This window comes from Bombus huntii, chromosome 1 (genome assembly GCF_024542735.1).
Source record: "Bombus huntii isolate Logan2020A chromosome 1, iyBomHunt1.1, whole genome shotgun sequence".
In the NCBI taxonomy this organism is placed as follows: Eukaryota; Metazoa; Arthropoda; class Insecta; order Hymenoptera; family Apidae; genus Bombus; species Bombus huntii.
In genome coordinates this window covers 25795056-25809709 of record NC_066238.1, presented here as the reverse complement: position 1 = coordinate 25809709, position 14654 = coordinate 25795056, and the positions used below count along the sequence as shown (strand labels likewise).

At 35.6% G+C, this 14654-nt stretch overlaps 2 protein-coding genes across 19 annotated transcripts in view; one reads left to right on the top strand and one right to left on the bottom strand.

Moving 5' to 3' along the window:
• The window catches only part of LOC126866713 (uncharacterized), a 497548-nt gene that overhangs the window by 324179 nt on the left and 158715 nt on the right, over nt 1-14654 (top strand). For 13 of the 18 annotated variants that reach the window (XR_007690037.1, XR_007690036.1, XR_007690035.1 and 10 more), the window contains one exon: nt 11984-12165. The exons of the other annotated variants lie outside the window; for them this stretch is intronic. Coding sequence is in view for 7 of the 13 variants with exons in the window: in XM_050620664.1 (XP_050476621.1) it covers nt 11984-12165 (182 nt within the window). In the remaining 6 variants the exon portion in view is untranslated. The remainder of the gene's footprint in view (nt 1-11983; nt 12166-14654) is intronic. 18 annotated transcript variants of the gene reach the window in all.
• Nucleotides 1-14654, bottom strand: part of LOC126866705 (uncharacterized) — a 184263-nt gene that overhangs the window by 130781 nt on the left and 38828 nt on the right. The gene's annotated exons all lie outside the window — the stretch shown is intronic.

Sequence of the window (14654 nt, the reverse complement as noted above, 5' to 3'; positions counted from 1 at the left end):
TAATCCTTTAACAGTGTAACTCAAAGAAGATTTAAAGCTATGAATTTCATTATTATATCTGCTATTTTCATCATATTTTCCTTCCGTTTGTATCTCTCAAAATATCTTTTTTCAAATTATGAACTACTTTATTCTTGAAAAGTATAGAATATACAAAAAAGAATATTATTCCTAAAGGTACCGCTGACCGACCGAGATGAAATTTGGTGAGCATCGTTGGACGAGGCAATAGATATGAAATATTTTTTTTTTTTTTTTATTTAGTTGTTCACATTCACAATTTGCCCGATTTGGACATTTGGTAGAATTTTTTGGCTGTATCTGAAATATGAAATTTAAACTTCGGGAAATCATACGTTTGGAAGATATAAGCCCCTATATATATATTATATTTAACAGATCTTCCGTTCGATGTTTTAGGCGAAATTACTCATCCTAACTTAATCTAATCTGCCTTACTCATCTCTTATTCGCGTGCACTTTATCACGTCTCGTTATAACGGATCTCACTGTAGATCGTTGTCTCGATGGAAAAATTAAAAAAAAAAAAGATTAAAAAAAAATTTTCATTCTATATTTTCGAATTCTTTTTTCGCGTCATACAATCCGGTTGTGTTTGTTCGAGATTAATGATAATGAGCCCAGAGTCGCGGCGACAACCAGTCACCGAAGGGATGAACGCTTTGTCTAACAAAGGTATAGGCTAATAAAGTCTAATAAAGGTATAGGGTAAATAGGCTCTCCTTAAAGAGAAAGTAAGAATTAAGAAGAAATAGTTGTAACGGCACTTGACAGAAGGTCTTTCAAACAAACAAATAGTCTTTGTTCTGACTACGGGAAGGTAGGGAAAATCTATTTTTCTCACAAACGACGCTTCCCACTAGCAACTTTCACTCAAGGGCAGCTAGCACCCTCCTCTAACCACCACAATGGAAATTGACCAATTAGCAGCAATGACAACTTCCCTCACTTTCCGAACGAAGATTTTTCTCCACCAATCCGACGATTTCGTGCCCTTGCACACACCCCATCGTAGTTTTCCTCTTCAGTGTCACAGTGACGGAGGGACACTCTTTCGCGTACGCTCTCATCAACGAGTTAAGTGACGTCTTTGCGATCCGTGAATATTTCACGTCTTAACATATAGTCCAACTTAGACTGTCTAACTTAGCAGTTAGTTGTCAAATCGGTTGTGTCCATACTTGTGTTAATAAACTCTATCTTCATTGTAACACAACGATGGCTAGTTCCAGTGAAGATTCATCAAGCGCCCATAGCTCTAATCCCAACGCCAACCCGACATCAGAAGAGAGACCAGTGCCGGTTATAACAATGCGAGAGCATATGATAATCACGCGCCATTTAACTCGGAAACCGAGTGCGGAACTTATAAATCTAGTGCTACCACGTTTTCACCCCGAAATCACGGGCGCCGATCCAGCCGCATGGTGCGCAGCTGTTAATCAGTTTATGAAGGACAACCCTCTACAAGACAGCGCGTTAATTTCTGCTTTAAAAAATGCTCTAAAGGGTTCTGCAGCGTATTGGTTTACGCAGATAGTGAATGGCGAAGAGCATACCTGGCCGACGTTTATGGAACTTTTTACTACGCGTTTTGGTGGTAAAGAAACAGCAACCTAGGCGCTAATGACAATATCCAGAGAAAAACCACAGAAGGACGAAAACATGGCAGCTTACATCGCTCGTCTTCGCTCCCTCGTGCAGGCGAAGTGTGAAAATTTAACTAAAGAAGAAATACTTAACGCTATGATTCATTGTCAAGTGAGCGCACAAGATCAGCCCACTGAACGAATAGCACTTGAAAAGGATATCGAGACCGAGGACGAATTTCTAAATAATACATCAATTGGTCCCGAAGCCAAATGATATAGGCTACCTGACTCGCGGAATAGGTGCCTTTACTGTGGGAGGGTAAAGACCGAGAAATGGAAATGGAAATGGCGACGCCTAGAAAGAAGCGAACCAGCAACATCGGCCAGGGTGTTGTGCTTCAAGTGTCGTAGGGTAGGTCATATCTCGCTTAATTGTCCGTTACTGCGGGAAAAAGCTATGATTCCAATAACGAACATCGAGCCGACTCGAGCGTGATGGAGTTTCCTACTGGTAAATTAAGTCACCTGGGTGAGTCGTTCTCATTCCATTTCGATTCTGGAGCCGAATGCTCATTAATTAAAGAGTCTGTAGCCCCGAAATTTTCTGGCAAAAAAGCTACTAATATAGTAGCAATGCGAGGAATAGGAAATACTTGTGTTGAAAGTACATCTCAGATATTGTCCACTGTATGTATTAACGGTTTTGAATTAGAGAAAACTTTTCATGTACTTCTTGATACCTACTTAAGATACGATATCATCATTGGTCGTGAAATTTTAAGTCAAGGTGTTGACGTAAATATTACGCGAAACAGCCTCGTTATTTATAAGTCAAAGACAATTAATGACTGTAGCAAAACCGCGGACGACGAGATCGATATTAACGAGGTCGACACAGATGTAATCGGTAATGATAAAGATCGATTAATTTCTATTCTCAAAAAATTGAAAGATTCGTCCATTGCGGGGTCCTCGCGTAGTCGCATAAGTACGGGGGAGTTAGAAATAAGTTTAATAGATTCTAACATTACCGTCCAAAGAAACCCTTATAATCTTAGCGAGGAAGGGTGGAGAATTGTGCGTGAAAGGATAAACGAACTAATTGAAGCTAAAATTATAAGGCCTAGTAGTTCACCATTCGCGAGCCCTATGTTATTCGTGACGAAAGAGGACGGCTCAGATAGATTGTGTGTAGATTTTCGAGAACTAAATAGAAATACGGTCGCGGATCAGTACCATCTCCCTCTTGAAGCGGATCAGATCGCGAGGCTGCAGAAGGCGAGATACTTTATTACCCTAGATATGGCCGGAGGGTCTCACCAAATTCCCATTCATCCTAATTCGATGCAGTATACAGCGTTCGTTACGCTCGACGGACAATATGAGTACATGATGATGCCGTTTGGATTGAAAAATGCATCGTCCGTTTTTCAGAGGGCCATCCTCAATGCCTTAGGCTACCTCGCTTATTCATACGTTGTTGTTTACTTTGATGAAGTCTTAATCATTGCCGACTCGATAGATCAAGCTTTAGAAAGATTGGACACCGTATTAAGTATCCTCGTAAAAGCCGGATTTTCTTTTAGTTTTTTTAAATGCTCTTTTCTAAAGACGTCGTTACACTATTGCGGATATGTAATTGGTAACGGAGAAGTTCGTCCCAGCCTGGGTAAAACACAAGCCTTGAGTTTTTTACCCGCGCCAACGACCGTCGCACAGCTGAAGCAGTTCATAGTTTTAGTCTCTTACTTTCAAGATTTCATCCCTAAATATAAACGGATAATGAAACCCCTGTATGACCTTATTTCGAATAATAAAAACATAACTTGGACGGAAAAGCATGAAAAAATATGGCAAAAAGTAATTTCCGTCCTGACTGGCGCGTCGGTGTTAATAACATTCGATCCCAAATACCCGATCGAACTACATACTGACGCTAGTTCGAAGGGATATGGGGCCATTTTGATGCACAAAGTTAAAGGTACAAATAGAGTGATAGAATATTACAGTAAAAGAACTAGTCCTGAGGAATCTATGTATTCCTCGTATGAATTAGAGACGTTGGCGGTTGTAAACGCCGTCAAACATTTTCGGCACTATCTACGTGGACGACAATTTCTTGTCGTCACTGATTGTAGTTCCTTGAAGGAAAGCATTAGTAGAGTATATTTAATTGAAAAGGTTCACAGGTGGTGGGCTTACCTGCAAACTTTTACCTTTGACATTGTGTTTCGAGAAGGCAAAAAAATGGCCCACGTAGACTTCTTTTCGCGAAACCCCGTAGAATTGGATCATCGTAGGATAAAAAATGTTACAAAAAAACAAACCAATCTCACGGAAATCTTACCTCACACTGAATCATCAATGCCAGGAGGTACAATCTCGAACCAGTTGTTTGTCTATCAGATCTTCTAATTTTTTTTAGGCATTTTAGTAATAATTTAACACAAAACTTAATGAAAACGGAGCCAAAACGCACCTGTACGTCTGCTCGATAGAATACTCCTACACTAAATTTCATACTCTACATCATACATACATACATACATACTCTAAGGAGGTTTGTACTTAAGTCGAAATTTCTATAAATAGATCTGGGGGGGTAAAATTAGGTATTATATAGAGAGAAAGACGTCTGTCAGGTAACAATAGGGCGCTCGGGTCGGGTAGGTAATAAAATCCGACATGTGTCAATTTTGCTCCAATCGACTGGAAATTTTGACACAATATTCTTAAAATATTATGCATTCAATTAAAAAAATAAAAAAAATGCAAAACAAAAATTTAATACCTTACCTGCTTAATTGGGGTTAATTTGTTTAACTTGAAGCCACTTTTCTATTTTTGTGATATGTTCTTGTAGTGATGTGACTGCTGTTGCAGGGTCAGTGTGCCTGACTAGTACCGCTGTGTCGTCCGCGAATGTCAGTATCTTGCTATTAGAAGTTGTTGGTATGTTGGCCGTGTAAAGTGTGTATAGAATTGGTCCTAAGACGCTACCTTGCGGAACCCCTGCCTTGATGTCTTTAACTTCAGAGTATGTGTCTTTAATTTTTACTACGAAGGTTCTGCTGCTTAAGTAGGATTTAATTAAATGGTATATCTGCTCCGGAAATTGTTTTTCGATTAATTGAAGTAGACTTTCGTGGTTTATTTTGTCAAATGCTTTCTCGATGTCCATAAAGAGGGCTGTGCAGTATTGTTTGTTTTCTAATGCTAGAATTATTTCATTTGTAAGTTTGTGCATTTGCTCTATCGTGGAGTGTTTGTTTATGAATCCAAATTGGTGATCTGGTATTAATTTTTTCCTTCTCTATTATTGGTTTTAAGCGGGCGTAAATTATTTTTTCTAGTATTTTGGAAAACACGGAAAGTAGTGATATTGGTCTATAAGATGTTGTTTGGTGTGGGTCTTTGCCTGGTTTAGGTAACATTATGATCTGTGCTAGTTTCCATAGTTTAGGATAGTATTGGATTCTTAATATTGCGTTGTAAATTATTGTGATTAGTCGTATCGCTTTTGGATCGCTTTGAATTTTTTAAAATTTTACCATTGATTAGGTCTATCCCTGGTGCTTTATTATTTTTTGTTTTCTCGATTATGTTTCTAATTTCTTGTGCTGTTGTTTTATGTATGATATAGTGTTTGTCAGTTGAGGTACTAGTGGTTAACGCATCCTCATCGGTATGACAATTGTGGTTGCTATTATTGATTATATGTGGTGTAAATATGTTGCTTAGATGGTTGGAAAATTCTTCAGCTTGTTCTTCGTTGCTTCTTACCCATGTGTTATCTGCTTTTCTGATTGCTGGGACTAGTTTTATTGGCTTCTTTATTTTCTTTGTGGCTTTCCATAGGGAGTAGTTGGAGTTCTCGTGCGCAGATAGTGACTCTATGAATTTTGTGAACTCATTGTTATTGTGTTCTTTTATTTTGTTTTTAATTTCCTTTCCAAGTTTATTTAGGTGTTTTTTATTTTCTTTTGATCTATGTTTTTGCCATTTTGCTTTTGCTTTTCTTTTTTCTCTAATTATTTCGAGGATGTCTGGCGGAATTATTTTTGTTTGTCTATTGGTTGGTTCAGGTATAGTGGTTGCCCATGCTGCTTCTTGGATAGTTTCAGTAAGTGTTGTTACTGCTTGTTCGGTGTGTTCAGGTGTTTTCAATGGGATGTTACAATTGATTTTGTTCTCAATTATTTCTTTAAATGTTTGCAATTTGGTGGTATTATTGCATAGTGTCTCTGAATTGTTATAAAGTATTGGTTTGTTTCTGTATGTAATAATTATGGGTGTATGATCGGAGCTAAGCTCAAGACTGGGTGCTATATATAGTTTATTTGCATTTAGTCCCTTTGTAACTGCAAAATCAAGTAGGTCAGGTATTTTGCTCAGGTCTGTCGGCCAGTATGTCGGTCTTCCTGTGGATAATATATTGAGGTTATTGTTTCTAATGTATTTTTCCAAGGTTCTACCTCGAGGTGTAGTGATTCTTGATCCCCATAGTGTGTGTTTCCAATTATAGTCTCCCGCTGCAATATACTTGTCACCTAAATGTTGAAAGTACTCTTCCCACATTTGCGATGTAATTTTGTATCGCGGTGGTACATATATTGCTGATAACTGTAAATAGTTGCTGCTAGTTTGTACTGTAACGGTGGTTGCTTGGATATATTCCTTACAAACTTGACTGTATAAATGATGTTTAATATCGTTTCTTATTATTACTGCGGTCCCTCCGTGTGCTTTTCCTGAGGGATGCTCGGTATCATATATGGTGTTGTACGGTATTTTTAAATAGTTTTTTATAGTGAAGTGTGTTTCTGAAACAAGTAGTATATCGATATTATTGTTGTACAGGAATGTTTTAGTTTCTAAGGCCCTTTGTTGTAGGCTGTTAGAGTTCCCGGCTGCTATTTTAAGCGTGTCCATTTTTATTTTTTGCTTAGCGTGTTTATGAGTAGCTGTAGCATGAGTGTGATTTGTTGCGTTTGCTGTTTAAGGATTGCGTTTTGTTCACTTATCATTTTTGCTAACATTTCCGTGTTTTTAATGGATAGCTTTATCAGTTCTTTGATTTCTGTAGCGTCGTCGATGTTATTGTTCTGGATTTGATTATCTAAGGGTGTTGACTATTTGGCTACTTGCGCGTAGCTTCGACTACCAAAGTTATTGGTATTATTATGGTTGGTGTTCATTACATGCTGTATGTTTGTTGATGTTTCAGTTACTGTGCTATCCTAATGTGTGTGAGAGTTAGTGTATATCCTGTTACGAAGCGGCGGAAAAAGTTTACCTTGAAGTTGTTTTCTTACTAAACAGCCTTTGTAACTAGCTGGGTGATTTCCACCGCAATTGTAACATTTTACATCATTTATTTTTCCCGTGTGTGAGCAGTTCACTGTAAGGTGCTTCCCTGCGCATTTGACACACAATTTGACCGAGTTCCTGTTGCAGTAATTTTTAGTGTGTCCATATTGTTGACACCTCATGCATTGTGGTATGTCTTTTTTGTGCTTGGATGGCTCGACTGTAATTAATGTGTTTAAAATTTTTTTAATATCGAAAATTTCCTTGTTGTTATTTTTAGGTTCTAATTCTATTAAGAATAGCGGTAGTGGTTGCTTCGTATCGTACCTTGTAATATTGTTTATAGTTCTTGTTTGGTGGCCAATATTTGCTAATTCGTCACTTAGTTTTTTTGTGTTAATTTTTGGATGCAGTCCTCTTCTAACTACTTTGTAGCTCCTTTCCGTTTTGAGCTGGTACGTGTGGTATATAGCATTTTTTCCCCTTAATTCTTTTATAACTTTCCTATAATTTTCTGGTGTGTTTGTTTGGATTTTTACCTGTTCTAATTTTGTTTGTTTTATTGTGTAATTATCCTTTCCAACAATATTGTTAAGTTGATCAATAAGCGGATCTATTATTTGCGCCTCAACAAATATTGGTGAAGGTTTTGTAATGTGTGTTGGTTGAGTTGTGGTATTGCTTGTTGGGTCGTCGTCTAATTCTTCTGTTAGCGAGCTGAAGGAGTTTCTTAGCGGTAATTCTTGCAGCCATCGCTGCTTTTCCGTATCTAGATTACCTGTTATCTTTCTTTTTTTGTTATAGCTGGCTACCTTCCAGCTTTCGTCCTGTTGAGTTGTTACTTTATTGATTTCCATGTCAACTTCAATTATGGCTGAGCAGTCCTGTCCTTGGTTTGTTGGTTGACTTGTTTTTGATGTATCTGTTGTTTTGTATATGTAGTATTGATCTTGTTTGTTAATAATTTTTATTGGTACAATATTCTCCATGGTAGGTTTGCTAGTCTTCTTAATAGAAGACACGGGTTTCCACCGTTTGGCTATAGGCGTAACCGTTCTTAAATTTCTCTTCCCCACTTGCCGCACTTTCTCTGAAGCACTGTTTTACACGCCCGTTTAGCTCGGCTGCTCGGGCAGAACTGAGATCCAACGATGTGGCAATAGTATTTACTAACGCGGTATAGGTATGACGGAGTTCTCCGAGGTTATCTTCTGTACGCGGATGCGATAAAAACGAGATCAGGAAATTATTACGCACATTGAGCAAGAGACGATCCAAGAGTTTCAGGAAAATCGTGACAAACTGAGAGTAATGGCAAAGCAAAATCTATTAAAAATGCAGGAAGACAATAAGAAAACGTACAATCGGAAATGTTTGATAGTGAGGAAATACAAAAGAAGTGACCTAGTGTTTACCGAACGAATACAGTTTGGACCGAAGCTCAAATTGAAACAGAAATGTTTAAGACATATAGGATAAATAGAGTTAAACGTAGTGATCTGTATGAGATAGTTCATGTGAGTGATTGTGAAGGACTTTCGGTAATCACCACGGCCGAAGATCATATGAAATCGTTTAATTGAAATAGTGACAGCGATGCGTAGCATTCGAGGACGAAAATGTGTTAGAAAATACCGAGTTTAAGAATGGAATATAACTACGGCAAAAATATAAAGTATCTTTGAGGTACCGATATCGATGCTGAGATGCGACCGATGATTGATTCCTGAATGGGTGTGAGTGTGTGTATGTATGTACGTGAGTGCGAATGTCAACAAAAAAACGGAAGACAGTCTTCGATTGGCGTGCGAGAAGAACAAACGTAGAGTACCGATCATTCTTACATTATTCCTGAACTCCTTGTCATTTTACTGCATTGTCAAAGGATTAAGGCAGTTATTGTGTATTACCGTTCTATGTATATGTCGGGTTTACATTAGAATTAGAGTTAGGAGCGTGAAACGAATCTTCGTTCGGATTACACGTTGTCGTTATGCAATAGAGAAGACATTGACTAGTGCAAATACGATTATTATAAAATTGGACAAGTAACCGTGGTAATTAGATGCTCGAGAAACTAATGACAATGATCCTAGGTTCAATAACGAATCCGCGGTCAACGGGATGATAGATGAACATGCTCACAATATCTAAGTCGGGCTCTTTGTTAAAACGTGGAATATCCACCGAGCGTACAGACACTAAGTAACTCACTAATACGACCTCACGAGAGAATGACTTTCCGTCGCGATGATGCTGCGGAGGAAAACTATGATGGGATGTGTCTAATGACACGAGATCATCGGATTCGTCGAGGATAGCCTTCGTTCGAGGCTAGGCGAGGGAAATTGGCGTTGCTGCTAATTGGTCAATCTCCATATCGATGGTTAGAAAAAGATGCTAGCCGCCCTCGAGGGAAAGTTGCTAGTGGGAGACGCCGTTCGTTGAAAAATATGTCTCCCCTATCTTCCCGTAGTTGGGACAAAGACTGTTTGTCTGTTCGAAGGACTTTAGATAACTAAATCTTAATATTTATAAGGGCCCTCGGGCTAGCTGATCACGTACTGTAGAGACGCGTCGGCATCTGGTAACCATCATGTTGAAGTGGTTACCACTTCTAAGAAAACTCTACATCTGGTCCTTTTTAGTTTTCTCAAGCACTGAAGCCATCGACAGCGCGTAGACAAAAGACTGCGACGATGTCAGGCCATAAACAGTAGACAGGCGACGTTGGCTTCGGGGTTTTTCAGTTATTAGGTAACACAGCTAGCGTGCGGATCTGGACCAGCTCAAATTGTATTTTACTTATTCACTTCTATTTAAATATATTTTTCTACCTTACAATTTATCCACGTGTTTTCTCTGTTTACACACCGAATAACCTCAACACATCATACCCGAAGAATAGGATCTGCGTGTGGCGAGCCACGGGACAGAAACCGTTGGAATGTTTACTGTCGCGTGCCGCTACAAATATTTCTTTTAAGGAGAGCTATAGAATTACTCCGTACCTTTGTTAGACAAAGCGTTCATCCCGTGACCGCGGCTACGTTCGGCGACTGGCTGTCGCCTCGAGCCCAAGTTCACTATCACAAATCTCGAACAAATACAATCGGATCGAAAGACGACAATTGTTTAATTACGCCTATGATAGAATCTAGATTACGGTGTTAGGGGATTGTCCCAAAGTTCCAAAGGGGAAGCTTCGATGTCCTTTCATCTCCGACATATATATTATTTCACATTAATTTTAAATACATGTACTACTTTTAACTTTTCTTTTCTTGATGTTCTTACGTTATTATACGAAAATTTCCATTTATACGCACTATATCGATACGTATCTCGTATCGATACGATGGTTCGTTACGTATCTCTGAAATTAATTGAAATTTAATTCTGCGTAATGCCTTAACATTTTCCAAAAATAAGTAACCTTCCAGCAGTAACAAATAATTTTAATATCCAGACAATTTAAACTCCGAGGGAAAGTTACACGATCTTAAATGTCGATTTCCTAAAACTTGTACTTGTTTGCGGTATAGTAATGCCGGAGAATTGAGATAAAGATGTTCATACCAACTGCTAGATATAAGGTATTGGCCATGTGCCAAATGGTCGGTTATTAGATCATGAATAGAATGAATTAAAGTAGAAACTTTTACGTCCACAGTTGGTATAACGACGCGTCGGAAGTGCTATTTATATTGTTTTTTACGGAACAACTTCATTAAAGTCAAACCTACGATTTGTTTACTTTTCTAGAATACGTATGTGATAGAATAATATTTTCTAAGAAAACAAAATCAGATATATCTATGTATACCAATAAGATATTGTTAATTAAAAATAGTAAAATTTGTTTAGATCTCCTTTACTACATTTGTAATTCATTAAACGTATAGATTTTTGTCAAAAGATCTAATGTGTATGAAGGTGAAATTATGAATAGTAATAATTGAAAAATTGTATATATGATAAAAAAATATTGTTAATTAGAAATAGTAAAGGTTATAAGATTTCCCCTTACTACATTTTTAATTAATCAAATATATAGAGTCATGGCCAAAAATAAATGGACAGGTGTGGAAGTAAATATCAATGAAATTTAATTAAACTAGTACTAGTGTTATTGTATATTTAAGCTTTATTTATTGTATGTATGTCCTCATAGATATATGTATGTCATACATACATTGTTTAATAAATATTAAAATTAATAGTTTACACTTTTGTAAACTAGTCATATTTAGCGAAAATGAAACATATATTCATATTTGTTTAATCATCACTTTTAGAATTATTATTCATTACAAAATTATAGAATATTATTAATTTCCAAATTTAAAATAGCACTTGGGCAAATTATTAACTCACAAAATGATAAATATTGTTCTTAAGAATGCTGATTGTAGTTCTGATGATGATTATGGCTTCTCAAAAAATCAGAGTAAGATGTTTTTATTATTAATAATTAATGAAAAAGAATATTTGACAACAGTTCAAAAAGTGCAAGGCTTAATGTCTTGCTTATTCCTTCGATAAAACATGCATATATTGGAATGTATAACCTCAAAAAAGGTGTCATTGAATCATAAGTGATAAATAGACTGCGAGTGTTTATATATGGAAAGATATTTGAAATACAATACCGTAATAATATCTAATAAACGATACAGATTTCTAGTTAGACTCCACTTATTTAATTATATTTATAAGAATATGAATTTGCATAAACATTCATAATCGATTTATAAGAAATACTCAGTAGTTTGGATTAGGTTATATAATTTTTAGAACCTGATCTTATTTTGCATCCTATATTTTACATAATAAGAATACATTAAAAAATATCTGCAAAATTATGTTAAATTAAACTAGCCTACTAAAACATTTTAAAATTAAGGAACCTCATTCACACTGGTAGAATTACTTCTGGTACTTATACTTACTTATTAGTAAACTGTGGATGTTTATGCATTTATAGGAAACTTGAAGATTTAAGAATATATAGAATGTACGTAATGTACAAAAATATTCTGTTATATTTGTTAATGTAGGTGGACAAACTAAAGAAGAGGTGATTGAAACAAACGAAAGATTAAGAATCGTAAGGATACGCCTCGACGGAAGCTACGAGATCGCTAAACGTGCCCTTGTTGAACTCATGTGCAAATATACTGATAGCAAGCAAGTTCGTAACGTATTTCAACGTTACAACCTGTTAAAACTAATGATTAAGGTAATTATAATATTGTATTCTTAAAGATTAATAAATTAGTATTCAAAGTTATCTAACGTATTCATGAATTCTACGTAATTTATAACATACTCTTCAACGTGAAACATTACTTAATAGATTTCAAATATCAGTATAATTAACATTAACGATACTTCTATATTCATTTATATTATAAAAACCATATTTTATCAATTTTTGACATGAAGTGAATCGTTGTAGTGTTAATATTTAAATAAAAAATATTAATTTTATTAAATGGCATATATTAGATAATATTGATTTTATTCATTAATACTAGACTAAACAGGATTTCTATGAAAGAAAATGTAAGTAAACTTTTCCAGTGTATTATTAAAGTCTAGTAATCTAGATTGCATTACATTTTAATAGGATTATCTTTAGTTTCATAACAGGTACATACCACGAATGCCATCCAGACATTTATGAGAGATAATAAATTATTTTCGTGGTTCCGTTAATATGAATAGTATACGAATATAGGTACGTGAAAATATAGCGAACAAAAAGCAATTTCGTTCCTAACACAGTTGCACATCTTTGTCTACAATTGTCCAGTGAAATCCACTGACCGTATTCTCTTCCGTACATCTTTTTGTCTAGTGACGTTACAATCGAATGCTAATAACACTGGTATATGTTAAGTGAGTTGAAAGGTGTAAAGTTCACTTTGCTTAAGATCGTAGATAGGTTCGCTTCAGGTTCAATTTCCAACAATAAAATTAATATTTTAAAAATCAATTCGTCATCAGTACTAATTATTAAACAACTAATTATGTAAATTCACTTTCGGCCCTAATAATTTGATACCTACAATTACAAATGTATATACAGACAATATCATCAAAACATCATCGATAAATAATTTTTAAATACAAATAATACTTTTTTTTATTTATTTTATTTATTAAAATTACAATCAATTCTCGTGTTGAGAATTTTCAGTAATTTTTCTGGCGTGGCGCAGTGACATGGCTGATTATTTATAATAAGTTAATACTTATTATAGATAAGTATAATTTATAAGTAAGTATTATAAATAAGTAAATATTACTGAATTTAGATAACTAACTAATACTTGAAACGATAAATCTTTTAACAAATATTCTTATAGATAAAAAAGACATGAATCATTCGAAGGATTTCTATGTTTGAAATTAGGAAAGAATCCTAATAAAATAGTTGGTCTGAATCAATACATATATATATAGCTTTCTTTCCGAACTTTTCCGAACCTTTCCGAACCGAATAGAAGCTATGGTTTTCTTTGCTTTTATTCGTTTCATGCAACGTGTCAATATACGTAGATGAAACGACGGGATATTCTGTAACAGCCAATTACTTTGGACACTAATTCATTCTGAACTCTTTTCCTTGTATTTCTTTTCTCAGAATTTACGCAATACTATAATAATGAAAGTGTTTATCTACACTTTCCAAAGAAATATTCCTTTCTATCAATATGTCAACAAAAGTACAATTTGCAGTAGATAAACAAATGATATTTTTTGATATTTTATTAAAACTATATAAATGTAAGTTATATTATGTTTCTTTAATTAAACCAAAATTCTTGAATTTAGTAGATAAATTTTCAAGAAAAGATTATTTTTTCAAGAAACTTTGTTTTTCAATACGACATTATGCATTTTGTACTATCTATCTATTAGAAGTATTATGTAGTTTAATAGAAATTCTTTAAGATTCCCAAGCAACTGTGTATGTGCTCCATATTCTCTGTATACCTTACATTTTTTTTCCCTAAACGCCTTTTTCCCTGCTCTTTCCACATTGTCACATTTTATTCTCGGCTACCGCTCCTTATGTTTCTCTTCCACCATTTTGTCCTCCAGATATTCTTCAATTTCCATTCCTATCTTGCACCAATCACAATAGCTTGACTCGTCAGGTTTGCTCCAATCATCCTTCCCTGTTCCTTTATTTTTAACCCTCTTTTAAGCTCTCTTTTTTCTTCTTCAAATCTTTCCTGCTTTCTTGTCATCTCCTATGTTGTTTCAGTTTCTACTTCTTCCATTACATCAATTACTTCTCTTTTCTATACTGATGGCGCTTCATTTTCAATTCTGCGGAGGTCTGCAATTTGATGAATTGTGGCTCATCTGCCTGCTCCTATCTGTAATATCTCGAGGATATAACTCGCTGCCCTTTTACATACTTATACCTTAATTCTCCTAACGTCAGACTCCATTCTCCATATGTATTCTGGAATGTTGGTATTTGATCCTGGAATTATTTTCAGGCATCTTCTCTGTGCCCTTTCTATTTCCTCTTCTTCCTTCTCTTCCAACTGCGTACTTCCACTCCTTACATGAATCCTGTACTGGTGTATCTATTAAGTACAACTTTCTTTTCAAGCCTCCAATTTCTGTTCTTCTCGCCAAGCTCCCTACTGTATTCGCGGTTTTTCAGACTTTCGCTGCGATACGGTGATCCTTAAATGCTTAAATGCA